Genomic DNA, 26,071 nt, shown 5'->3' with positions numbered 1-26,071 from the left:
AAAAGACTGAAACAACCTCTGAATGTCAAGTCAAAACCAGCTCAGAAGACCTTCAAGCAAAAATAAAACAATTTCAAGCCCAAGAACAGGAAGACTTAGAAAAATCCCTAACTTTAGCTGCCGAAGTTGGTAATGTCCTACTTTCAGAAAACAATAAATTAAAACAAGACCTACATGATTTGACTATAGAAAATACTAAACTAACCCATCAGGTTTTCAACAAAAATAATTCTCTTGAAGTGAGTTATGAAGTAAAAATTGAAGAACTAGAACATGAGAAGGAATCCTAAAGGGAATAAATGTGATATTTTTAAGGAGACATTTTAATGTAAATCCTATCATGCAAATGGAAATTCGCTTAGTCTGTCCGGCGGTATCACAGCCCTATATCTGCTGGATTACTGAGAGTGCTGTACCTAAAGCCCCTAGTACAAAATCTTCCAAGTAGGCTACAGATAAGAGTAAATAAAGGGGTCGTGCCTACAGGGAGGGTCAGATTACACAGAAGGTTGGATGACTAAAGATCGGATGATTAATACTACACAGTACTTGAAAGACTAAAAGCCCAATAATCACCACACTTTTCATAATCTTACCTTCCACCTTTGTTATCCTCTGTGAATTCTTCAAATATTTTCTTTGCGATGAGGTTAGAAAAGGGACAGATATTTTCTACAATATCTCTTTTCTTAAATCTATTTTGTGGACAGTTGAAAAACTTGATCAAAACATCAATGAACAGCATACACTTTATCTTCTCTAAGGTTACTCTGTTTCCAAGTCGATCAATATAGTCGATGATTAGCTTTGAAAATCTGAAAAATATAATCATCAGTGTAAATAGAAACTAGATTCTCTAAATATTATGTTATTAGAAAGATCCTTTATAATGGTTCTTGTTTTTTTTTTTTTTTTTTTTTAGATAGATTCAATAACAATTTAAATATGCGAAATTGAATGTTTGTATTACAGGTCAGAGAGGGCAGTAGAGAAAGGGGCAGTATTGATCAATACTGCCCCTTTGATTGCAATAAAAACTCAGTTTTTAAGTTTTTTTTTCGTACCACACTAGAGGTCTGAGGTGCAAAAATAAAGTCGGTAGGTACTGTAGTCGGTTCGGTTAAGTATTTTACTCGGTACAGTTTCGGTTCTGTACAGCCTATAACAATTAAAAAGGTTTATCAGATGGTGTTTAGGATTTTTATAATGTATTTCTAGGGTAATGGTGCAATAAAAGCCCCATTAGCAGTCCCAAAACCATTAATAATTTAACACAACAATAATTTTTGTAGGCAAGTCGAGTACTTCCAAGAACTCGGTGAGTCAGTAGTTTAGCTCATTAAAGTTTTATCACTTTTATTCCTTTACGACTTTCATGATTTGTTACTAGCGTAATTTAATGTTTAAAGAAAAAGTCAGAATAGAAACACTAGAAAGGCAAAACAATGGAAGGGTGGGAGGGGTTGGGCAATGACCTCGAAAGGAGCGGGTCAAAGCGAGTGGACTAGGGCAAGGGAGAAAGGGAGGGTGCAACCTTGAGGCTATAGACTTGCACCACTTCCCTAGAGGGCTGGCTTGGCCGGGGATTCTAATAGCAGGGCAGTGATACAAAGTTGTATTTCGGAAATCCTTAGCCCGGTTTGACTTCAGATTTTATTTTTACGTGTAGAAACTTTGAATCATCAAAAATACAATTTGAATTAACCACAAGTATTTTGCATTGATATTCAAATTAATGTCATGATTTGCATTTTGACATCAAAATACAACATTGCGCAATCATGATATTTATGTCATTGATCTTTATTACTGATACATTTTCACATAACAAGTAAATTAGTTCAGTTGAATCAAACTCATACTTTAATGTAAACAGAAAAACTAATACAGACAAAACAAATGCAAAATAACTGGTAATCATTGATTCACATACACATATGGTCTTAAGTCAGTACATCAGTTAAACACATTGTTATGAACATATGAATCAGTTGTTACCATAGCAACCAAAATTTTAATTATCAAATGCTTTTTAGCGAATTTCCCATATAGGGAATAAGCTATTACCGTAGTACTCATGGTAATACCTGGACGCGGGACCGATTTTTTTTTTCGTTTTGAGGTCCCTAGAGGCCAAAAACACCATCCGTTCAAATTCACATATATATATATATATATATGTGTCCGTCAGCACGATAACTCGAGCAAAAATGATCCGATTTGGATGAAATTTGGTACAAACGTGTAAACGTACGTTTATTCGAACGAGTTCGCGATCCAGCATGATCGGACCATGGGAACGGGGGTTTACGGGGGGTTTTATGGGGTAAAAATTGGTTTTTCCTATTTTTGACCCAAAAAACATAAAATTTAGCAATTTCTTTCCAAACCATTTTGTAGAGCTTAAAAAAACAAATAATTTAGTATATTGAAGCCTTATTATGCATCTAATAATTACGGAGAAAATTCCAAAAAATTGTAAATTTAAAATTCCCATGTTATTCTTATGGAGAATAAGTAAACTGTTGTAGTTTGCTTGTTTGTGAACATATTTTGATCAAATTTGGAAAATGTTTTTATTTCTCACTACCTATTCACATTTTACAAAAAAAAAAGTTTTACCCTCCCTGATGCAGCAAACCTAAGTACTTGTTAAACTAATTCTATTTAAATCAAGAATAAATGTTATATTTTTAAGTAGACATTTCAGTGTAAATCCAATCAGTCAAATGGAAATTCGCTTAGTCTGCAGGTTTGCTGCGGCGGGGGTATTACTTTTCTATTTTGATTTTTAATATAACACAGTTACTTTTATTTTCAACACTCTGTCTTTTTATATTCTAATATTTCCACTCGAGTCATCTCAGTTGGCGACGATTTGGTAAAAAACTATTATCAATTCTTGTTTTATTCTATTATTTTCAAGATATTTTATTTTGTTAAACATTTCAACTTAAAATGAATTAAGAACAATTAGAAAGACTCATGAATGTTTTGGCTGCAGCTCTAGGTAATAAAACTTCAACTCCTCAGATCAATCCTTTTGAACATTTTGATCCAAATAATGATAAATTCAAATCATATTTGGAATGTTTTGAAAATTATTGAAATTTGAAGTTTAAACATTAAAGAAGACAAGATGAAAGCTCAACTCCTGTGCTCATCTATTGGTAAGGAGCATTACAATAATCTGACAACTCTTTTAGGCCCAGACAATCCTGTAAAAGACCTTAATTTTTCAAAATTAATCGAACATTTCACAGTGATGTTGTCACCTACAGTATCTCATATTGTTGCACAACACTATTTCCTCAGTGTTTCACAACACTTGCATCAATCTATCTCTGATTTTGTCACAGTCCTGAAAGTTAACCTGAATGGTTATAATATTCCACTCAAGTCATCTGACAACAGAAAGCAATCACCGATTAATACAGTTGATGTTAATTTAGTACCGTCTCTAGAGGATATATTCAAAAAATACTCAGCAATTTTTGAAGAAAGAATCGGATGTGTTCCCAATGTTGAAGTCAAACTCCTCAGAGATAATGCAAAACCAGTATTTACTAGGGAACGTGATGTCCCTTTCGCATTACGAGAGAGAGTAGAAAAGGAACTTACAACCCTCGAATCTCAAGGAATCACAACTCCAGTCGCATCAAGTGATTGGAGGTCACCATTGGTTGTTATCCCAAAGCCAGATGGAGGAGTCAGACTATGCGTAGATTACAAGTGTGGTTATTATTTTATTAAATATTCTATTAAATTCAATTTTTGGGGCCCCTAAATTAGTCAAGTTACCAATTCTAGATGAAGGAGTTATATATATATTTATTGTTACAATTTTATAACTTAATATTCATATTTTCCTGAAGAATAAAAATTGAATTTACTTTAACTGAAATTAGCCTAAATTGAATAATTCAAAATTAATTATTGTAAGTTAGTAGGCCAGATTGGTAACTAAATTATTTAAAAAGTTTATTGAGAGTTTCATGTATTATTGTTGATGTTTTATTGCTGTTTTTTAGCGAATTTGCCATATAGGGAATAAGCTATTACCGTAGGTCTCATGGTAAGATCTGCACCCGGGACCGATTTAGTTTTTCGTTTTGAGGTCCCCAGAGGCCAAAAACACCATCCGTTCAAATTCATATATATATATATATATATATATATACACGGCCGCGCCCGGGAAGCCAGTCACATAAAATACACACTGGAAGTCAGTCAGTTGCACCCCCCAATATATTTCAAGACTATGATATATATATAATATATGTTGGTAAATATCTTAAGCCTAGACATATCTGAACGTATATATCTCTTTTTTTCTTAAAAATACTAAAATATAATTACGTAAAAAATGCTATGCTAATGCAGTCACCACCGCATTTGCATGGGAAAGCCAGTCACGTAAAATTTGTGCTGCTAAGCCAGTCACTATATATTTTACCGCATACCACTGGAATCCAGTCACTGAAAATCCACCCGGGTATCCCGTCACTTCAGTCACTTTCACCCCTGCCCTTCTACTTTGTGATATTTATTTGTTCTACAAGCTTGAAAATCCGCACCTCAAACAAATGGATTATGCTTCAGGCATTGAGCACTCTCATAACCCATCTTTCGCACTTCATTTTAATTAGTTGTCTTCCAGATTACTTAACAATTACTATTCTACAGATTAAATACCTAAATGTCAATGTAATCTTTGGTCGTCTTAATAGTCGTCCTGGCAACTGTGGATACAAATATGTACCGTACTAATTCGCAAGCGTAAGGTGGGAAGTTATTGCTTTATAGTCGCACTATTAGGCCTATTGTTGAGTCCTTGGAGGCAAGCGGCCATCTTGGATGATTTCAAAAAGCTGCAAAATTTATCATCCAAAAATATTTTTCAAACACCAAAGTGTTTATAATTTAAATAGCTAGTATACTGTGGGATTAGAAATGTTCTTTGTAGTTTTGAATTATTCTCCAAGGGAGTCCATAAAATAAGTTAACGGTCACGGTCATCTTGGAAAAAGGCCAACTAATACGAAAACAATATCCTGTGTTGCGCGGGCCGTAGCACACAAATAGTTTTCCCGCCTCAAACAATCAAAGGCGTGTGGAACAAGGCAAAATTCTTGTCTCTTTTGTGGCGAGAGGTAGGGGCGAGCCTAACGGGTTCCATTGATGGGCTACCCGGCTACTGACCGACCTGGGGTAGCGACTAGCGAGCCAGTGGATGGTTAAAGTTTCTGCCGGTTATTTCCATCTTATTGCTGGTTCTCGAGCTTTTTGAGCTCGTTGTACAGTGAAATATTACTTCCCTATTTTATATAGCCACAATCAAAGCGATTTTTACAAGAAAGAATGAAGATATAAACTCAGTGATGTGTGGTTACTTAATTAAATCATGTTCCTTGATTGTTTACCCTTTTGTAAGAGCCAATAATCAATCAACTTATATTTCTTTATTTTTCGATTTATTATCTATATCAATTCAAGAGGTAGCCCTGTACCTGGTTAACAAATATACCGATTACATTTAACGTGTTTTCTTTGAGTTACGCCCCATGGGATTCCAAAGTTTCACAATGTTTACATTTTTGAAGAATATAGATAACAGAATGTTTAACGAAGTCAGCTTTAAATGCTGTCAATAAAGTTCTTTGATTTTGCGGTCCAAAAGGTAGAAACGATTCGATTTGTGAAACTTTTAACTTTTGCTACGGGCCTGTTAATTGGAGATTCTGACATTCTTAATTTAAGGAAGTAAACGTATTAACATGACAGTGGGATTTGAAATATGTGACGTGTATCAAACTTTTTCTCTTCAAAATCCTCTCCGATGTAAAACACAGGTACGGCAGCTAGGTTTATTAGAATTCAAAAGTTTTTTAATTGTCCTCCAATGTTTAGAAATTATTTTCGATCAAGTTGTTTAATGAATAAATAATTGTTTTGCCAAATTATGTTTCGAAAACAGGAACTAAAAATAGATCAGGAAATAGATATTTTAGTTCAGAAAACAAAGCCAATCAAATAGGCCTACGTACTTTTTAAATAAAAACACTGGTCAGATGGTTTTTAACTTTGCTGTTTATTTACTTCAATAAATTTCTAATAAAAATCACCACAGGTACTAATCTATATAAATAAAATTAGAGTTTTGTCCGTACATTGCTCAGAATCATCAACTTTTAGATGTTTTTTACGTTTTAAACATTCAAGAATCCGAAAAAAGTTTCATCTCAATTCCATTATTATCTCAATCATCAATTATTATCTCAATTCCGTTGTTGTCTATCTTCCGTCTGTCACGGTCCAAAGGCCATTTTACGCGGCCTTCTCCTGAAAACGAGAGTACCTATCAAGATCCTCGAATCATTTTAATGTATTCACTGGATTGGCGAAAGTGTCTTTAGCTATTAAAATATGGCCTCGCTACTTTGTAAAAAAAACTTACGGACGTTTAAAACCCAATTTTGTGCGATTTTTGTCAAGTTTTCTCACAATGTTTATCACATAATCATCATATGAAATAGCGAACAGCTGTTCGGATCAAGATTATTTTTCTCTAGCTGTCACTGATATGTTTACATTGAATATTGTTTACAAATACCGCAATCATTTCAGATCAAGTTTCAAAAGCAAATCCAAACCAAGTTGGATTAAAACCGTTTTTCCTTACATACGGATTTAATTAATCGCAAGTGCAATAATGTGTAGAGTAACCGTAAATGAAAATAGAGCTTCTTTGTGTATAGAATTTCTATCGAGTTTTCGGTTTATAACCGGGGAAAAGACTTTGACTCAGTGTTCTATATGCCTGGGAAACTTACATTTTTTACATAAGCGTTACCAATAGCTTACATATAAGGTTTCAACTCGTTGACGGCACTTCAATGGTGGTTGTGTAAAGTGTTTAGAGACAACTGCAGTGGGTGATTGTAACAGAGGTTTACGGATTATGCTCAAATCGTATTTCTAATGTGTCTTCTCAACGCTATGTGCTGCTCGCTGGACCATACGTCCAACAGACCAATTATCCATCTCTTGGGTTCGTAGGCTTAAACAATTATTTATAAGTTGGTAGCGCATATAACTCAGTGTTCCGTACGGACAGGCCAAGAGCACCTTTGATAGTGAAATTTCCAACCTGAATGTTTAATGGCGAGGTTGAGGTATAGTATTATAACTATATATCGTTTGGTTAGTTAGGTAAGGTTAACCTAACCTAACTAACCAAACGATATATGGAATTAAACAATCGAATAATCAATATTACTAATTTAGTTGTTTGTGCCAACAGATATGGAAGTGTACCCCTCATAGATCTATTACGCATTTTTTTTTTTTACTTGAAACTGTCAGATACTGTATTTGTTTGTATATAATAGTTTGGCTAGCATATCTGAAAATATGCAAACCAACTGACCACTAGAGGATCCCCGTGCGTAGAACGGGCACACAGCTAACCCCCCGTTAATTAATATTTAATTAATACATCTTATCTTACTAATATTATAAATGTGAAAGTTTGTGTGTTTGTTTGTTTGAAGTTCAATCACGCATTAACTACTGGCACATAAGATATACTGTTTTTGATTTATAAATAATTTGTCATATTGTGCGAATCTTGGTGATTTGAATTTGGTGATTTGCTTTTTTCTGCTGTTTAGGTGCAGTGGTAGAACATTATTATGGATATGGTAGATGTTTTATACTATATTATACCGTAAATTAAAGAAACGACACGACGAGAGTCGTTGTCAATAATGTCGTCTGATTCTGACTGATGTCAGATGTTACACTGAATCGGTCACAGGGATAATAATTAGTTGTAACCTACCACTAGCTTACCTAACTAAGTTTGAGTGTTACTATTTGCAGTGTGGGATGATTGCACTGGACAGTTTAGCTATCTATTTCAGAAAAATAAAGTTTAAAATAAATCAAATTCTAGGATCTGTTCTTAAGTTGTGGCCGTTTTGAGATTGATGCTTTCAGAGTTCAGTTTAGCCTAGCCTGAACAACCGGATTAGTAGCTTGACTTTGTGGTTCATCCATGTTTAGTTTATAAACACTAATCAATGCCTAATCTAGATTATAGGTGCCTTATTCTACTCCGTTTTAAAACTAATATACATAGGCATAAGCTTTAATTTTTGTATTAAATACTGGGTGCATCATTAAGGTAACTCCGTTAGGTTGCTTTTTATAAATAAATAATTTCATAAATCACTGATACCCTATATCATCTAAGTGTGCTCAGTACATAATGACACTCTCTCAAAAAAGTACTAATCCTAACCCAAAAAATATAGATAGGTCGCTTTAGGCCTACAGAGGATGAGTGTTTATATTTATATCACTTATATTTATATGTCTGTGGTTGGGTTTTGGTTATGTTTGCCTTAAGATGGCTATAAGCTTAGGACTAGATATCAAATAAACTCCCAATTAACTTATAGTGCAGCCTAGCCCTAATTTGTCAGTGTCAATGAAATAGTGCAATATCAAGGACAACCAAACTTGGATATACAACCATGTTTATACCTAAGGTTCCTTTTTGGTACTCACCAACAAGGATCAACCGTAATTATTTTCAGTCAGAAAGTGTCCTGAGTTTCCAGAAAATTGTAACTTATTACATTTTAAAAATTGAGGGTAAATTAAACGTTTCGGTTCTGGTTTTGGAGCGAGTCCAAGTTCTTGCAGTGACTAATACTTCAAAGGAAGGAAGGTGGGAAGATTTTCATACTACTAATAGCCTTCTTTGAATTCAGCGTGAAAAATACTGGGTAATTTCTATAGTTTCGGCCATTTAGGGGAACCAAAAAAATTTTTAAAAACTCTTCTATCTCATCATTTCAGTAAACTATGATATTATTATTTGAATAGAAGTTAAATGTCAAGAAAAAAAATACCGCAAATTATTATTTTTGGGATAGCATTACATTGACCAAAGGAATACTCTCAAAGTGTAAATTTTCCCGAACAAAGCTCGGTCCCCAGCTACTTGTCAAACAACGCAATAATGTACGTTATTTCATAAAATTTGTACCTGAGAAATGTACAAATGGAAAATGCATTTCTCGTAAGTGTAAGCAAATCTTAAAATGATAGGATTTGTAATGATACGATCTTAAAACGAGCAATTCAGTATTCTTATTCAAAACACCCAACACCCGCCACTGGATCAAAATATGCCCGCACGGCGCAATCCGGCACGGTGGGAAGCCCCTCTCGTACAATTTAAATTACGTACATAAGCCAAAAATAAAAAAAATATGATTAAGAACATTTCACTTTTTGTATACAGAATCCACTGTTTTTAAACTAACCTGACCAAAAAATAAAATAAAGTAGTAGCCGACAAAAAAAGTTCCGTGGAAATTTGCTATGTCACGTTTCATAAAACATTAAAAATAATCGACTTTATTTGAATATTTAAAATGAAAAGTACCGGGGGACCGAGCCGTGGCTCAGTATGTATATTTCGATTGTAAAAGCAATATAAAGGAAACTCATGTTTTCTTTATAACTAATTTCGGCTTTTATTGTTTAAGTTTCAGTGGAATTTTAATTTACTATGATGTAACTTTAAATGGACAATGCAACACATTAATTTATTTTAATCTTACACATTTCTGTTATTGTAAATAAATCATAGAAAAAAATAAATAAATAAAAGTAGTATTTTTTTAAATACGTTCCTAATGAATGAATTAATACAGGTAATTAATTAATAATTAATCACAGGTTAATACAGTAGCAATCAACTACACAGCATTAAAACAGCACAGTGTATGTAAGGGGTGTGATTTATTTCTTGGTACTAAATTAAGTCATTCTTAAAGTATAAGTAAAACTTCAGCATGGGCATACTCTCTAACGTACTATCATATGATGGATTAGCTGAAGGCAGATAAGTCCGATTCAAGCTTATATTGCTTACTATAAAGATTGTTGTAATACAATTAACTTTAACTAGTGGTCGTCCAGTGGTCGAAAACTCGACCAAAAATATGTAATGTACAGGTTTCAAATGATTTAGGCCTAAAACTTTTTTCCCCGTGTAAGTAACTAAGGACTTCTGGATAATTTAAATATGATATTTATATGTTTCTTACTCAGGAACAATTCCGTTCCGGGACACTATATAAATGGACGTTAACGTGATTATAAATTTGCATTTTACATAGTCAAAATACAATAGGTATTGCGCAACCGTGATATGTTAAGTCATTAACCTTGGTTTACTAATAAAAACTACACCGTATGCTTACTCAAACAAAACAAAACTTGCTTACTGTACAGCAATAAATCACGTAAAGAACAAAACAAAATGAAAATGCAGACTAGAAGACTACTGATACCGTAGTCATCCTAGGCTACTACTACATGATGTTTCAGAACAGAAGTATGGGGATAAAAATATTAAATAACTCATAAAACACCATAAAATCATAGTACTGTACTTAAGTCTTTCTGGTAATAATAACAATGATAAAAATAAGATAAAGATAAAAATGATGTAAAACACCTCTTATTATTTCTCTTTGTTCTATTCTTTCTTTGGTTTCTCTACATCCACAAGTTGTCATGGTTACTAATCACCCAACGACCCAACCACAAAATATTGTAGTGTTGTGACAGCAGACAGAAGCAGACGATTGTCAGTATGTCAGTGTCAGTGCAAGATTGTCAGTCTGTAGGTGCGAGCGTATAGGTTGACCTTGACGATACTGATCGATATTTCTCCGTTTTGCTTCCATCTTATTTTTGTTAAATGAACTGTAATATTTCAATAATTGGGAACCTACTGCACATAAAAATTACCGTAAATAGTTAAATATATCGTTCATATCGAAATATTAGACTGAAAAACACAGTAAATAAAACATTTTCTTGGGATTTGTGAGGTTATATAATATATAGGCATCATGATGATGCGACTCCAGTTAAGCGAGGTTCTACTGTATTTGCAAGTTAAAGTTACAAATAGAAAACCCATTATGGTTTGTATTCAATGACCGATGTATTATACAAAATAAATTATAACTTATTTAGGTATGGGATTGAACTGAAATAATTGCAGGAAAACTTAAATCGTAGAGTCCACAATCTGTACATTGTTAGAGAGAGAGAGAGAGAGAGAGAGAGAGAGAGAGAGAGAGAGAGATTTGATAAGGAATCTGAAAAGTAAACAAATAATCGTTTCTGGCGTTCGTTATATTGTACCCCCCTCCCCCCCCCCCCCGTATTTGCACTCGTGACCACTTTTTGTTGCTTCTTTATCATTCATCCGTCCCAAAATATAATTCCTGTAATAGTTTGTTTGTAAAATTAAAATTATTATAAAAATATTTTATCTTTCGAGTGTAGTTTCATGGTTATTCTTATCAGATAGAATAATATCGTTGTCATATGTAATAGTTACTCCTTCGCGTTACGCAATTGCGTAAAAAACAGTTCCAGTATCTCGGACAAGATTCACGTATATTTCTCGAGATAAAGAAAATCCGTATAGTTCCCGGTCCGTTGAAACACTGTAAATACTAGGATAAAAAATATTGTATAAAGGAGAAGTTGACTAAAATTTCAACTGAAGGTAAAAAAAATCAAAATAACTTAAAATATGAGATGATGAACGGGTAGGATCAAGATTCAACCAATTATAATTAATTAATATTCGACGATCCTTATTAGAGAGGCATCATATTTATTTGGAGTATGAACATGTTTAAACATTAACACGTAGTTAATCACTATCCCAACACAAATAGTAACAAGGAGTAAACGAAGGTTACAGACCGCTGGGTTTTACCGCTACAAAGTAGGGTAGGGTGCCATACTGGCTACACTACTCCACGATAGAACACACGATGAGACAGTCTCCGCATTGGTATTGCAGTTACGCTTATCGACACAGGCAGCAGCACCGGTTTGCTGTTTTCATACGTATAAAGTGCACGGGAAGCCATACCTGACTGGCTTATGGGAGAGCTGACTGGCTTTCGGGCGGGTGACTGCCACACCGAGTAAATTACCAGCGCACTGACTGCCAAACCGGGTGGGCACAAAAGTATATATATATATATTTATATATATATTTATTTATATATATATATTTATATATATATATTTATATATGTGTCCGTTAGCGCAATAACTCGAGCAAAAATGGTCCGATTTTGAGGAAATTTGGTATAAACGTGTAAACCTACATTTATTTGAACGAGTTCGCGAACCAGCATGATCGGACTATGGGAACAGGGGTTTATGGGGGGTTTTATGGGGTAAAAGTGGGTTTTTCTAATTTTTCATCCTGAAAACTGTACCGCAAGCCTTGAACCAAGTGCTTGCATTTGATGGTAAAATGATTAATTGCATAATTTGCACTTTTTGTTCAAACACTTGATGATATAGGGTAATATACAAGATGTTTTAGATAGCAGCAGTGTTGGTTCCCCATGTATCACTTTGCCCAATTATATGCCAATTTTGGGACAAACAGTACTTTACTATTTGAATTTCCCCTTGTCTAGCCTTTTTAAATATTAAATATTATTTTCTTCTTCAGATATTCATATGCTATACTACAATTGGTTAAATGGTGAGCAATCAACGATCTTCATAGTAATATACATGACATTTAATTAAATCAAATTCTTTCCTTCTAAGTACATTACTTCTTGTAACTAATTACTTCTAATATAAATAAGAACAGTCTTACTTTAGTCAGTAGAGTTGCAAATATAGCACCGGACTGGTACCCCAGGGCTCGGATTCGAGTTGTCAAATTGATAGCCACAGCACACTTGAAACTCGTTATGACAACGAGTGTGTGTTTGCTATGGGGCCCAGACATGAACTAGAACTGAACTAATGACTTTTCCATGAATCTCATCTTTGACCAAGGATGATAACAGCTGATTTGCAGGATAGCCAACAGGTTAGAGTGATTTGCTCTTCTTAACCAAACAACAAATTATATCATATACTGTATTTTATCCTAAGTGCTCATTTAATTTACTTGGTTTTAAAATGATGAAAATTAAAATATTTACATAGTAGTACAAAATATCCCCACGCTTCTCAATTTTCAGCTATTTTAAAACTAAACACTTTCACTTATGAACTATTATAACTTAAAATAATATTTCCTTCTTTTCATTTATCATTTGAATTCGTGCCTTTTTATCAACAATGCTAAGACAACGTACTGCACAGCTGATAACCTGCAATAGTACACATCTTTGCTGTCTGAGCGCAGCACTGACCAGGCGGCGGGTCATTGCATTATTACTGTAATACCAACCTCATGTTTTACATACAACTTATTTAATTGCATCCATTTCACCGATATGAGTTTCATAACTGATACATTTTGCCCTTCAAATTACTAAACGACCTCTATTTACAAGAAAATTCATTATTATAATATAAACCAAACCATGTCTGTGAGTTTAAAATCGTAATACATTTATTTAAATACAACATTTCTGTATTTCTCAAACAAGGAAACAAGTTACGTTGGCAATACTGGTCGCGTGATTTCAGATATTATTTTATTCCTAGCTACACATTCTTCTTTTTCATTATGTATCTGTTTAACGTGTGCGTGTGTCGTGTTGTGTTTGTGTTAAATCGTGTGTTTTTAGTGTTTAATATTCATTTATATACAATCGTTCAGTGTAGTGAAGTGTTATGTACAGCAATTAATGTCTCCTAATACTAATTCTCATTCTCTCTCTACATTTATACACAAATATACAACTTTCGCATCACATTCATCATCTAGCATACAACACATTAACTCAAGTCATGCATCCCTCTTGCGATTTAACCTTTTAATATCCGAAATCTTTCGCGTTGTAAACTCTAATCCAAATCGTTACGTTACATAATTATTGTATTACGACCTTAAATCATCCCTAAATAACATACATAAAATAATTAATTCCCTTCTCAATCTCTGAATCTCATCATGTTATCTCATGTTAACTTTTCCCTACATGACTTAACAAGTTAAAATTCCAAGTATTCCCAGTAATGTTTTGCATCTTAACCTTTTTTCTTATTTACATTTTCTAGTACTGCGATTATAATACAAAGTACAATTCTTAGACTCGTTTCAATTAACCTGGTTCATATAATTTCAAATCTATTATATGTACCTTCCTAACATCAAGTGGGTCACTTGTTCGTTGTATCAAACATGTTACATCAGTTAACCAATGTATTATGCGAAAAATTCCTATGTATCTGGGGGCTAGTTTCTTACAAAACTTGTTAACTTTGCTACTTAAATAATGCGTTCTGACATATACTAAACAATTTAGCTTAAATGGATGTTTAGTTCTTGAAGCGGAGAATCTCTGACGGTTTCGGTTGAATTGGATACTTTTTCTTGCATTAATTATAGCTTTCTTCAGATTTTCTTTTCTTTCTTCTAAGGTTAATTCCGATGAAATTAGGCTCTTGATGTCCCATAGGTTAGTCAAGGCGCAGCTAGGCTCGTGGTTAAACATCAGTTTGAAGCTACTGGATTTTGTTGAAGAGTTTACAGCTGTGTTGAGACTAATCTGAATTAAATCCAGCTCTGTATCCCATTCAGTTTGTTTATCATGATAAAAACTTCTTAATACGGCTCCTAGGTCTCTAAAAATGCGTTCCGTTTTGTTTCCACTACTTTTATATGCAGGAGTACATCTTTGGCTGATAAAATGTTTAAATAAATATGACTTAAATTGGTTTGATACGAAATAACTAGCATTATCTGTAACAATTGTTTTTGGTATAGAAAAGTTGGCAAATGTCCATTTCAATTTTTCAATAATGGATTTTGAGTTGCATTCCTTCAATGTATATAGCCAAGTATATCTCGTGAATGCATCGTGTAATGCTAATATATATTTGTTCCCTTTTTTGGAACGTACTAGAGGTCCTAATACATCCATGTATATTGTATCCATAGCATTTTCAGCAGTAATTGAAATTAATTTTCCCTCATATTTTCTTTGTGTACTTTTTGACATCATGCAAATGTTACAACCTTTTACTTTTTGTGCTATGAAGTTATTTAACTGAGGATGGTAAAAATATTCATTTATTCTGGCAGTAGTTCTTGCAATTCCAAAGTGAGCTCCAAAAATGGTGTTGTGGTAAAATGTAAATATTAGATTAAATAACTTTTCAGGCAAGTAGATCCGTGGTTTATCTTTGCTATTTTTGTACATTAAAATATTGTTCTTCATGAAATAACAGTTACTATGTTCTCCTTTTGTTATACTAGCTTTTATCTTAGTACAGTCCGCGTCATTATTCTGTTGGTATTCCAATTGTGTGAATGCTAAGGGAATTTCATCTACTAAATTGCAAAAATGTTTATCTTCAATGGATGACTTCGGTGATCTGTTATCTCCTTCATTCATAGACTTTGTTCTAGTGTGATTTTGGGTTGCATTCTTCTTATCAGTTTTGCACTTATTTAATATCATATTTATTTCTTGATGTGACTCCGAAGTTATTTGATCATCTTCATTAGGAGTTTCCGCATATAATCTTGATAAACAATCCGCCAGTATATTTTCGGAACCATGACGAAATTCAACACTGTAATCTAGATTTATTAATCGCTCTACCCAACGAGCTAAACGTCCAATCTTGCGTTTTGTGTTTAGGACATAACTTAAAGTTTGATTGTCAGTAATCAGTTTAAATTTTCTCACTTCCAAATATTGGTGAAAATGTTCCATGGCATATATAGCGCTTAAGGCTTCCTTCTCATAGATGGAATATTTTAATTCTGCATCTGTAAATTTTCGGGAAAAATATCCTATCGGTAATAAATCTTCTAAGTCATTGGCTTGTAAGAGTACAGCACCAGCACCTATGCTAGAAGCATCCGTTTGTAGTACAAATGGTTTGTTAAAATCTGCCAGTTGCAATAACGGTGGGTTACTTATGTGTTGCTTTAGTTTTTCAAATGCTTCCTGACATTCATTATCCCATTTAAATTTAACACCCTTTCTCTTTAGTCGATGCAAAGGCGCGCATATATCTGAGTATCTCGGGATATATCGGCTCCAGTATCCGCACATACCTACGAATCTGCGTACCTGTTTTACTGTGTTCGGTACGGGAAAATCTTTAATGGCCACGGTGCGCTCGGGATCAATGCATATAGTGTTATCTTTTATGCGATGGCCAAGAAAATTTATCTCCCTGCAGAAAAATTTGGCTTTTTCTACATTTACGGTAAGGTTGTTTTGAGATAAGCGGTTTATTACTTCCTTTAAATGCTTTAGATGATCTTCTTTGTCCTTGCTATATATTACAATGTCATCCAGGAATTTTATTAAATATACAAAGTTTATGTCGTGAAATAAACCATCAAGATAACTCGATAATACGCTGCTACCTACTTGAAGTCCAAAGCTGACTCGCTTATATTGGTATTTACCAAATGATGTGCAAAAAGCTGTTAAATGGCGGCTGTCCTTTGTTAAAGGGCATTGTAAAAATGCTTTGTTCAGGTCTATTACAGAAAAATATCGGGCTCCTTGTAGATGTTGGTATAGGTTATTTAGGTCACCTATCGGGTAATCCATTTTTACGAGTTTCTTATTTAGTTCTGTATAGTTTATAACTAATCGATCCTTTTTGGTGAGGAATGCGGGTGATGAATATGGACTAGTCGATACTTCAATGATATCTTGAGCTAATAAATCGTCAACTATGGTTTTCATTTTTTGTAAGTTTGGTGGACTTAAATAGTAAGGTCTGGAACTTACTGGAATGTTATCTGTAACTTCAAGTTTCACCTCTAGATTTAATGCAGAACCAATTTTATCTGTGAATACATTTTGATACTTATTTATTAATTCGTTAACTTCCTGTCTCATGTCAGAACAACCAATTAACATTTCATTTAATGATTCATTTTCTTCATTTAATGAATTGTTAAGCTTTATTATTTTTCCAGGCTTATATTTGAAGTAGCAAACATTATTATCTAAATCAATTATCAGTCCTTTGTTTGACATAAATGGCATGCCTAAAATCATGTCATAGTTGTCATGTTTCATGACCAAAAATTCCTCCCTCCAAGTAAATGAACCAATCTTGATTTTAAATTTACATTTACCCAACACGTTTATTTCGCTATTGTTAGCAGCGAACATGGTACCTTTCCAATTTGTTAATGACTTTACAACCTTTAATTTATTAAGTTGCTTATATAGGTCATGTGTTATGAAATTTTGGCTGGCTCCAGTATCCAATAAAGTATTTACAATTAAATTTTTATGTACATTGACTTGAATACAAGGTAGCTTATTATTTACATATACTTTCACTCGGTTATGTTTTACATTCCTGAATTTATTCCAATCCTTTATTATTTTTCTCAACTCAGTTTTATATTCAGGTGATTGATTTTCAGTATTAGATATCTTGGTGTCATCGGGAATACAAGTATTTAAGTTAGTATTACTCAATACTCCCTCATTTATGAGTTTTTTTTCTTCCTATAACATTGGCTAGCAATATGACCTGTTCTATTGCAATTAAAACATGTTTTAATCCTAGCATCATGATTAGAGCTTGAATAATATGGTCTAGCTTGATTTTGGTGAGGTTTAGAATGCTGATTACACTGAGGTGTGAAATTAGGTCTCAAGTTATTGCTGGTGGGTTGACAATATTGCTGAGGTGTGAAGTTGTGGACTTGAGTTTGGTTAGTAAACATGTTATCCCGTAAGTAATCATTGTATCCAATGTTGTTGAGGCTTATACATAATTGCTCTAGGTCACTGAATGTTTTAGGATTACTTTCAAAAATTATTTGATTCCTAATTTCTGGTCTCAATCCGTTCTTGATGAAACAAATAAGCTCAGGTTCAGATAACTTAGTTTTAAGGATCTGATTGCTTATCTTGACCTCGTTTATGTACAAAGATAACGGTTCATTTGGGTATTGGGGTCTGTATATTAATTCTTGCTTAAGTTTTTCTCTCAATGTTATTGGAATGAAAGTGTTGACAATATCTTCATGTACTTTATCCAAAGTTATTCCCTGTATTTTCCCTTGTAATATTTTTGTACTGAGGGGAGGTTGTGAATAGCTTGGCAAAATTTCATAAAGTTGGAAGTCTGTTAAATTGGTTTCAGATCTTATTTTAACCAAATTTCTTAAAAATGCGAGTAATGGGTTTATGTCAAGTCCATTTGTGATTGTTATATTATGTAAATAAGCTTCAGCTGGGTTAGATAATTTATTGAAAATACTTAGATTTGGATTTGAGTTTGGAGCTTGCTGTGAGTTTAACATAGCTACTTGAATTGATGGGTCTTGCACATTTACTGGAATCATTGGGTAAAAGATTGGGTTAGCTTCAAGTGTAGTTTTAGCTTCATTAACTATTACTTGATTTTGTTTAATGGGAGTGGAGCTTTCATTGGATGTTGTCACTACATCTATATATCTAATTCCGTAAGCCCAAAATTTTACAATGAAAATGTGAGCGAACGGGAGGCCGTAGAAAGCTGGGAGAGGTCTCATTTTAAAGGTCTGGGCATGAAATTTTGGGGAAAATTATTTATTTTTCTTAATCGTGCACCAAAAAGTTAATACGGAATAAAATAATTCACATTTAAATAGCATGGGAATCTAGGTCATGTCTGCTTTGTTTACTTTAAAACATGTGGTTTAACTTTATTTAAAGCATATGGTAATATGTAATACCATCACTCTAATATGTGTACTACTTATAAAGCTGAAATAAACTTTTTTCCCAAATCTAAGGGTCTGGATTTAATGAAGTACGATTTGTTGTGTAGGTATGTCTGAAATAAGTGTAAAGATAGAAGTAATTACTGGAGTAGGCAAAGGGAACATATTTTCATGCCAAAAATTAAACTAATATCTACAGATTCTAATATGCCGTTTAAGTTTACAAGGATTCAATGCCCATTGCAAAATACCTTTCACTATTATTATAAATAAAGTGCAAGGCCAAACCTTCACAAAAGTTGGCATTTATTTGAAAAAACCATTGTTAACATACACAATTGTTAAACGATAATTCAAGGTAGGGTAACCCATGAGACTAATACATGTAATTTATACAAAATAGTTACTAGAATATACATATAGGGGCTATTGCCCCTACAAGCCACTAGTTTACATCTAAATCTGATTTAGCATTTATTTCCTCTTCTTCTAATAATGATTTATTTAGATTTTCTTGATAGATTTCTAAATCCTGATCAGATATTTTATTTTTAACTATTACAAATTTTTCTGACAGATCTCTTATCTTTGAATCTAGCTGCTCTAGTGTGATAGCTAAACTTGGGATGACTTGACATTGTTTTAGGTTAGTGATTCTTAACTGTATATGACTTAACTTAGCCTTTATCTTAGCTATTTGTAGGTTAGTAGGATTTTCTTCAGCTTGTTCAATCAATAACCCTAGTAAGTCTATTTTGGCCTGTACTGTGTTAAATTCTTCATTTACACTAAGTTTGCCAGTTAAGTTAGATATATCTGGCAATGTACTTATAATACACCGTAGTTCCTTTCTTAATGCTTCTACATTATCATGTGTAGATTCTTGATTTCTACACAAAATCTCATATTTGAGTTCGTCCTTACTCAAATAATTAATATTGAATTTTTCCATTACGGAAAATTATTATTCAATTTAATTCACCATTTAATTTCCCTGTAATTATTATACTTGAAATATAATCACTTCATATAATATTGACAGTCTGATTTGTATTTAGCTTGAAGTTTGCTTGTTAAATAAATATTTAATTTTTTTAAATTTGGCGAGTTGACAAGTTAGCAGAGTTGCGCACTTTTATGTACCGCAAGCCTTGAACCAAGTGCTTGCATTTGATGGTAAAATGATTAATTGCATAATTTGCACTTTTTGTTCAAACACTTGATGATATAGGGTAATATACAAGATGTTTTAGATAGCAGCAGTGTTGGTTCCCCATGTATCACTTTGCCCAATTATATGCCAATTTTGGGACAAACAGTACTTTACTATTTGAATTTCCCCTTGTCTAGCCTTTTTAAATATTAAATATTATTTTCTTCTTCAGATATTCATATGCTATACTACAATTGGTTAAATGGTGAGCAATCAACGATCTTCATAGTAATATACATGACATTTAATTAAATCAAATTCTTTCCTTCTAAGTACATTACTTCTTGTAACTAATTACTTCTAATATAAATAAGAACAGTCTTACTTTAGTCAGTAGAGTTGCAAATATAGCACCGGACTGGTACCCCAGGGCTCGGATTCGAGTTGTCAAATTGATAGCCACAGCACACTTGAAACTCGTTATGACAACGAGTGTGTGTTTGCTATGGGGCCCAGACATGAACTAGAACTGAACTAATGACTTTTCCATGAATCTCATCTTTGACCAAGGATGATAACAGCTGATTTGCAGGATAGCCAACAGGTTAGAGTGATTTGCTCTTCTTAACCAAACAACAAATTATATCATATACTGTATTTTATCCTAAGTGCTCATTTAATTTACTTTGTTTTAAAATGATGAAAATTAAAATATTTACATAGTAGTACAAAACATAACATTTTGCAATTTCTTTCTAAACCATTTTGTAGAGCTAAAAAAACAAATAATTTAGTATATTGAAGCATTGTTGCATGCCTAACGGTTACGGAAAAATCGCAAAATAATGTAAATTTAAAATTACCATGTTATTCTTATGGAGAATAAATACAGTGTTTGTAGCTTGCTTGTGTATGGACATATATTAATGAAATTTTGAAATTTTGTTTACTTCATACTGAACTATTAATATCTCAATAAAACCCCCTATTTTCTTCCCTGTAGCAGCAAACCTAAGTACTCATTAATATTAATGATGTTTAAATAGGAAATAAATCTGACAATTTTAAGGGAACAATTTAGTGGAATTCCAGCTGTGTATATGGAAATTCGCTTAGTCTGCAGGTTGCTGCGGCGGGGGTATTTTAAATTTGGTTAATTACAGCTCGTTTCTCTCAAATGAGGTGTTGTCCTTGAACCTCCATCCATGGTTCTCACCTTTTTTGTTTGTTTTTTTTTTGGTGGGCCGCTCCTCGGGCCTGCACATGGATTCACGCTTCCAAGTCGTTGGCCTGGGTGCAGGCACGAGGGCGCGGTTCAGGTGGTAGCAGAGCGTGGTTGGCTGGTTGCGTCCTGGGTGCCTTGTCGTGAAACTTCGGTTTCACGACTTGGATACTTAGAGATCCGATCACTGTCCACGTTCTGATTTGTTTTGAAGGACCGTGGATGGATTGGTTTTTTGGAAAGTTCTGGCCTGGCAGTTTTGGGAAAAGTTCTTGTTGTTGTTGTGGTGGGGCGTAAACACATTTTATTCGGAGCTCGCCCTTGGGCCGAGGCACCGGGTGGAATCGGTGGTAATGACTTGCATCCTTCGGGAGCAAGAGTGTCAAAAGCATGGTCATTTCTCAAAAAAAAAGGAAAAAAAAAGGGTTTGTGTGTACACCCCATCACACAAGTGTTAGGTGTTGTCTAGTGTATGTATCGGTGTATGTTTGTGTGTGTGTACGTTCGTGGGTCATTTGTTGTTGTTTTTCTTGCGGTACTTGCGGTATGAATGTGCAGGTTCTTCTTTTGGGCCCCATCAGGTGCGTAGGCATCAACATCCAGAAGCCTTAGTGATTAGATTTTGTGTGTTCAAGTGATGTTTTTTGTTGGATGTGTTGAGTTTGATACTGGCTGGGAGCAAGATGGGTTTGGAAATGTTGTGTCGGGGCGAGATAGGGGCGCGGACTCGAAGTTCGTTTGCGCCACTGCCTCACCCCGTTGCATCTGTTTTAAGTGGGTTTTGTCCAGTCAATGGGTTGGAAGTGTTACCTTTGCTGGGATTTTTAGAGAAGGGATTGTACCTGAGAGAGTTTCCGGGTATGACGGACCCGGTAGTGATGGAATTGCTGGTTCCGTTCAGCCTGAGGCCTCTTAGTGACAGACTGTTAGATTGTTTGAGACGGGGTGTGGATTTTGACACCTTCCACAGTGAGGTGCTTGAACTCTTTGTCCCCCTCAGAGTCAAAGAGAAATTGAAGGTTGAGAAGTTGTTTCGCCCGCAAAACTTTGATGAAGCTCTCAGTCAGTATTTTTGTGACATTCGCATGGTGGAACGCGTCTTGCGACTGGGGATCGGTGAGCTTGAGCTCATTGACATTGTGCTTCAAGGGTTGAAACCTGAGGAACGCTCTCGTTTGGTTTTTGCGCAACGACCATCATATTTTGCGGATCTGGACAGGCTCTCCATCATTTCTAGGTCTGTCCAGGATGCTGATTTCCAAAGAGACCAAGCAGCGGGGCATCATTCCCCAGTTGGTCAACACGCTGTCGTAGCACCCGTGGTCATAGGGACCCGTGTTGGGTCCCGAACCGCTGCAGTGGCAGAGGCAGCCCATTGTTTGTTTTGCTTGTGGTCAACCAGGGCACATAAGGCGGTTTTGTCGCCAGAAGTTGCGTCGTGTGTCTTGGCCCAAAAACTTGAGTTACCCGCAAGGGAAAATTTTGCCTGAAACGCCCTGTGAGGTTGTTGATGTTAAAGTTAAGGGCAATAATTTGAAAGTTTTATTTTGAAGGCACTATCCTGTTAGAGTACGAGATTCGTCTGACAGATACCCGTCCCGTTCGCTCTCACCCATACAAATTAGCTCCACCCAAAATGGAAACACTCAGAAAAATCGTTGACGAACTTCTGGAAAATGGTGTCATTGAACCTTCCCGTTCTAGCTACGCTAGTCCAGCTTTTCTCGTTCCAAAGCCCAATGGCAAGTCCCGAATGGTCCTGGACTATCGCAAGTTGAATGCGCAAATTGAAATAGACTCTGTGCCTCTCCCCGATTTGCATTCTGGGTTTGATTGGTTCGGTAAGACCAAGTATTTTTCTGTTTTTGATCTGAATCAGGCCTATCATCAGATTCCTTTGAAACCTGAGTCTCGACCTCTCACTGCTTTCTGCGTCCCGTGGAATTTGTATCAGTTCACAAGAGTTCCGATGGGTCTTGTTGTGGGGGCCCAGACTCTCACCAGACTCCTTGATTCCATCTTTCATGACGTCAAGTTCAAGTTTGTGTTCAATTACCTCGACGATCTCTTGGTGTACAGTGAGAGTTTCGAAGATCACCTGATTCATCTTGAAGAAGTCTTGAGTAGATTGAATAGGGCTGGCCTTACCGTGAATCCTGACAAGGTTAGTTTTGCGAAGCCGGAAATTTCGTTCCTTGGTCATCTAATCTCCCATAGAGGCGTCTACATCGATCCCGCTAGAACCCAGGCTATCAGGGAGTTTCCTCCTCCCAGAGATGTCAAGGGTATTGCCAGGTTCATCGGCATGGTAGGTTTTTACCGACGTTTCATCCCCAATGTTGCTGAATTGGCGGTTCCTCTCAATGAGCTTCGGAAGAAGGGCGCCAAGTTTGTCTGGGGTGAAGCGCAGCAGACGTCTTTTGACCTTCTCAAGGAGGCTATCATGCAGCCCCCTGTTTTGGCAATGCCGGATTTCAATCAGAACTTTGTCCTGCAAACAGATGCTTCCTCCGTCGCAATTGCGGCTGTGTTGTCTCAAGAGGTGGATGGTGTTAGGCAGCCATTGTTAGGTAGCAATTGCGTACGCCTCACGCACTTTGAGTCCCTGCGAAAAGAAAAGCTCTTCTGTGTATGAACTCGAGTGTTTGGCTGTCGTGTTTGGAGTCAATAAATGCAATTTCCACTCGCTTTTTCTGATTTCATTCCCCATCTTTTTATTCAGATGAAACTCTTGACAATTTATGCAGTTTATATTTTTCAACTGTGCATCTTTGTAAAAAGAAATTATAAGGAATTTATGTTGAAAAATTACACTCATCAATATAACACCCGACACAGGAATGATCTTCAATATCCTGTGCATAGAACAGCTCTGTATGAAGGATCGCCATGGTACATGGGTAGGAAAATTTACAATAACCTCCCAGATCAAATTAAAAATGAAGAAAATACGTCATCCTTTAAAAGAAAACTTAAATCTTATCTCATTCTCTTGTGTCCTTATTCCCTAGATGATTTTATAAAAACTTAGCTTTAGGTTTTATGGATTGATAAAAACAAAGAATTTAGCATAAGGTATTATTAGATTGTAAAGTGGTATTGACATGTCATATGTTTATATGTGAAAATCACAATCTTGTAAACTTATGTGACGAATAAACATTTCATTTTCATTTCATTTCATCAGCTGAAGGACCCTGAGCTAGCAAAGATTATTGGTGAGCTTTAAAATGGGGGAGCCCACCCCCCATATTTTCTGTCCCAGGGTGCCCTTTGCTGTCGTGCTCGGCAGAGAGGTAAACCTAAAGTTGTGCTGCCTAGTCTTCTTATTCCTATGGTCTTTGAGTATTTTCATTCTTCTCCTGTGGGTGGGCATTTAGGTATCCACAAGACCATTGCGAAGGTTAGGGAAATGTTCATCTGGAAGGGTATGGATCGGGACCTTGCTGCTAGGGTGCGTTCTTGTCAAACGTGCTCGCTAAGCAAGCCCGCTCAAAACACTAAGTTTGTTGTCATCTGAGGTGGCGGAAAGACCTTTGGAGAAGGTTTCATTGACTATGTAGGGCCTCTCCCGCGTAGCAAGTCAGGAAATAAGTTCCTACTTGTTTGTGTGGATGCCTTCTCCAAGTTTTGTTGGCTTTTTCCCTTAAGGAATGCCACTGCACAGCTCACCGTGCAGGTACTTCGAACACACCTCTTCCAACATTTTGGAATACCCGCCACCATTGTTTCCGATAACGGAACACAGTTTGTTTCCCATGTGTTCAAAAGAATGTGCTTTGGGCACGGAATCCGCCATGTGACTACTTCCCCTTACTATCCTTCTACTAGCCTTCTCATGCTGAAAGGTTCAATCGCAATCTTCGCTCCGCTCTCATAGCTTTCCATGCTGACAAGCAGACTACCTGGGATCAGGAACTCCCTTGGCTTCAGTTCGCTTTCAATACTGCTCACCATGAGAGTCACAAGGCGGTCCCTTTCGAGCTGTTTCTAGGCTATCCGCCTAACAACCCGTTAGCGAATGTGTGGGGAATTGGTGACCTTCTGCCACCTCCTGTTGCGGCTGATGTCAAGGCAACTTGGCAAGCGGCCAGGAGAATCTTGAAATGATCAGAGCTAGGGAATTGGTCCGGAGGAAGCACAATCGTGGTAGAATAGACAACCCTTTCAAGGTGGGGGATTTGGTGTTTTGTAAAGCTCATCCTGCCAGTTCGGCTGTGGACAAGAGAGCTGCAAAGTTGTGTCATCGGTGGTCAGGTCCCCACCGCATCCTGAGGTTTTTGACGCCTGTCACAGCGGAGCTAAGAGATCCACGGACTGGAAAAGTGTTCCGGAGGGCGCACATTTCTCATCTCAAGCCCTTCCGCGGAACTCTTCTGTAGGCAATTTTCTTTCCTCTTGTGTCTGGGTGGGAAGTGCACTGGGCCAGAGAACCTGATCACTTCTTCTGTCCCCTGTATTCTGCGAAGGAATTTCCCTCACAAAATTTTCCAGCTCTGGCCAGAGCAAACCCTGGGGGTGAGTTTTTTCCCCTCAGTTTGGAAGTCCCTTGGCGTTCCCCACCACAGACACCTGAGTTGTCTTTCAGGTCAATTTCTTTTCAGGAAGTGGGGAGAGGCTTGTTTGTTTGTCCCTTTTGGAGAGGAGTGTCCTCTTTTGGGGGGGGGGGGGTTGAGCCGTGACTAATTCCACCGGCGAATGTCACGACTCATAATCAATGGTCAAAGTGTTTTTTGTATAGTAGGCTAGTTTAGTGTTTCGGTTTGTTACTTCCCACGACCCTCAACAAGGCTGTGCCTTGTTCTTATTACTCCGACCGCCAAGTGTCAGAGGCTCCGAGATTGTTAAGTGTGGTGCATCGGCTTAAATTTTCATCGTTCTACATCTTAATTTGGTGGCATGTTTTACATGTATTATTGTTTTAATTTCATAAAACCTCTTTATCATGACTATGCCTTAT

General features: G+C 35.7%; 1 protein-coding gene across 3 annotated transcripts in view; it reads right to left on the bottom strand.

Annotated features, from left to right (window-relative positions):
• Positions 1 to 26,071, bottom strand: part of LOC129005598 (DNA-directed RNA polymerase I subunit RPA49-like) — a 107,498-nt gene that overhangs the window by 18,828 nt on the left and 62,599 nt on the right. For 2 of the 3 annotated variants that reach the window (XM_054434569.1, XM_054434642.1), the window contains exon 5: positions 597 to 815. The exons of the other annotated variant lie outside the window; for it this stretch is intronic. In XM_054434569.1, the coding sequence (XP_054290544.1) occupies positions 597 to 815 (219 nt within the window). The remainder of the gene's footprint in view (positions 1 to 596; positions 816 to 26,071) is intronic. 3 annotated transcript variants of the gene reach the window in all.

Source organism: Macrosteles quadrilineatus, unplaced genomic scaffold, assembly GCF_028750875.1.
Source record: "Macrosteles quadrilineatus isolate MER2022 unplaced genomic scaffold, UCM_ALF_1.0 Scaffold_1__1_contigs__length_201487025, whole genome shotgun sequence".
NCBI classification, from domain to species: domain Eukaryota; kingdom Metazoa; phylum Arthropoda; class Insecta; order Hemiptera; family Cicadellidae; genus Macrosteles; species Macrosteles quadrilineatus.
This window is presented reverse-complemented; position numbering and strand designations above follow the sequence as displayed.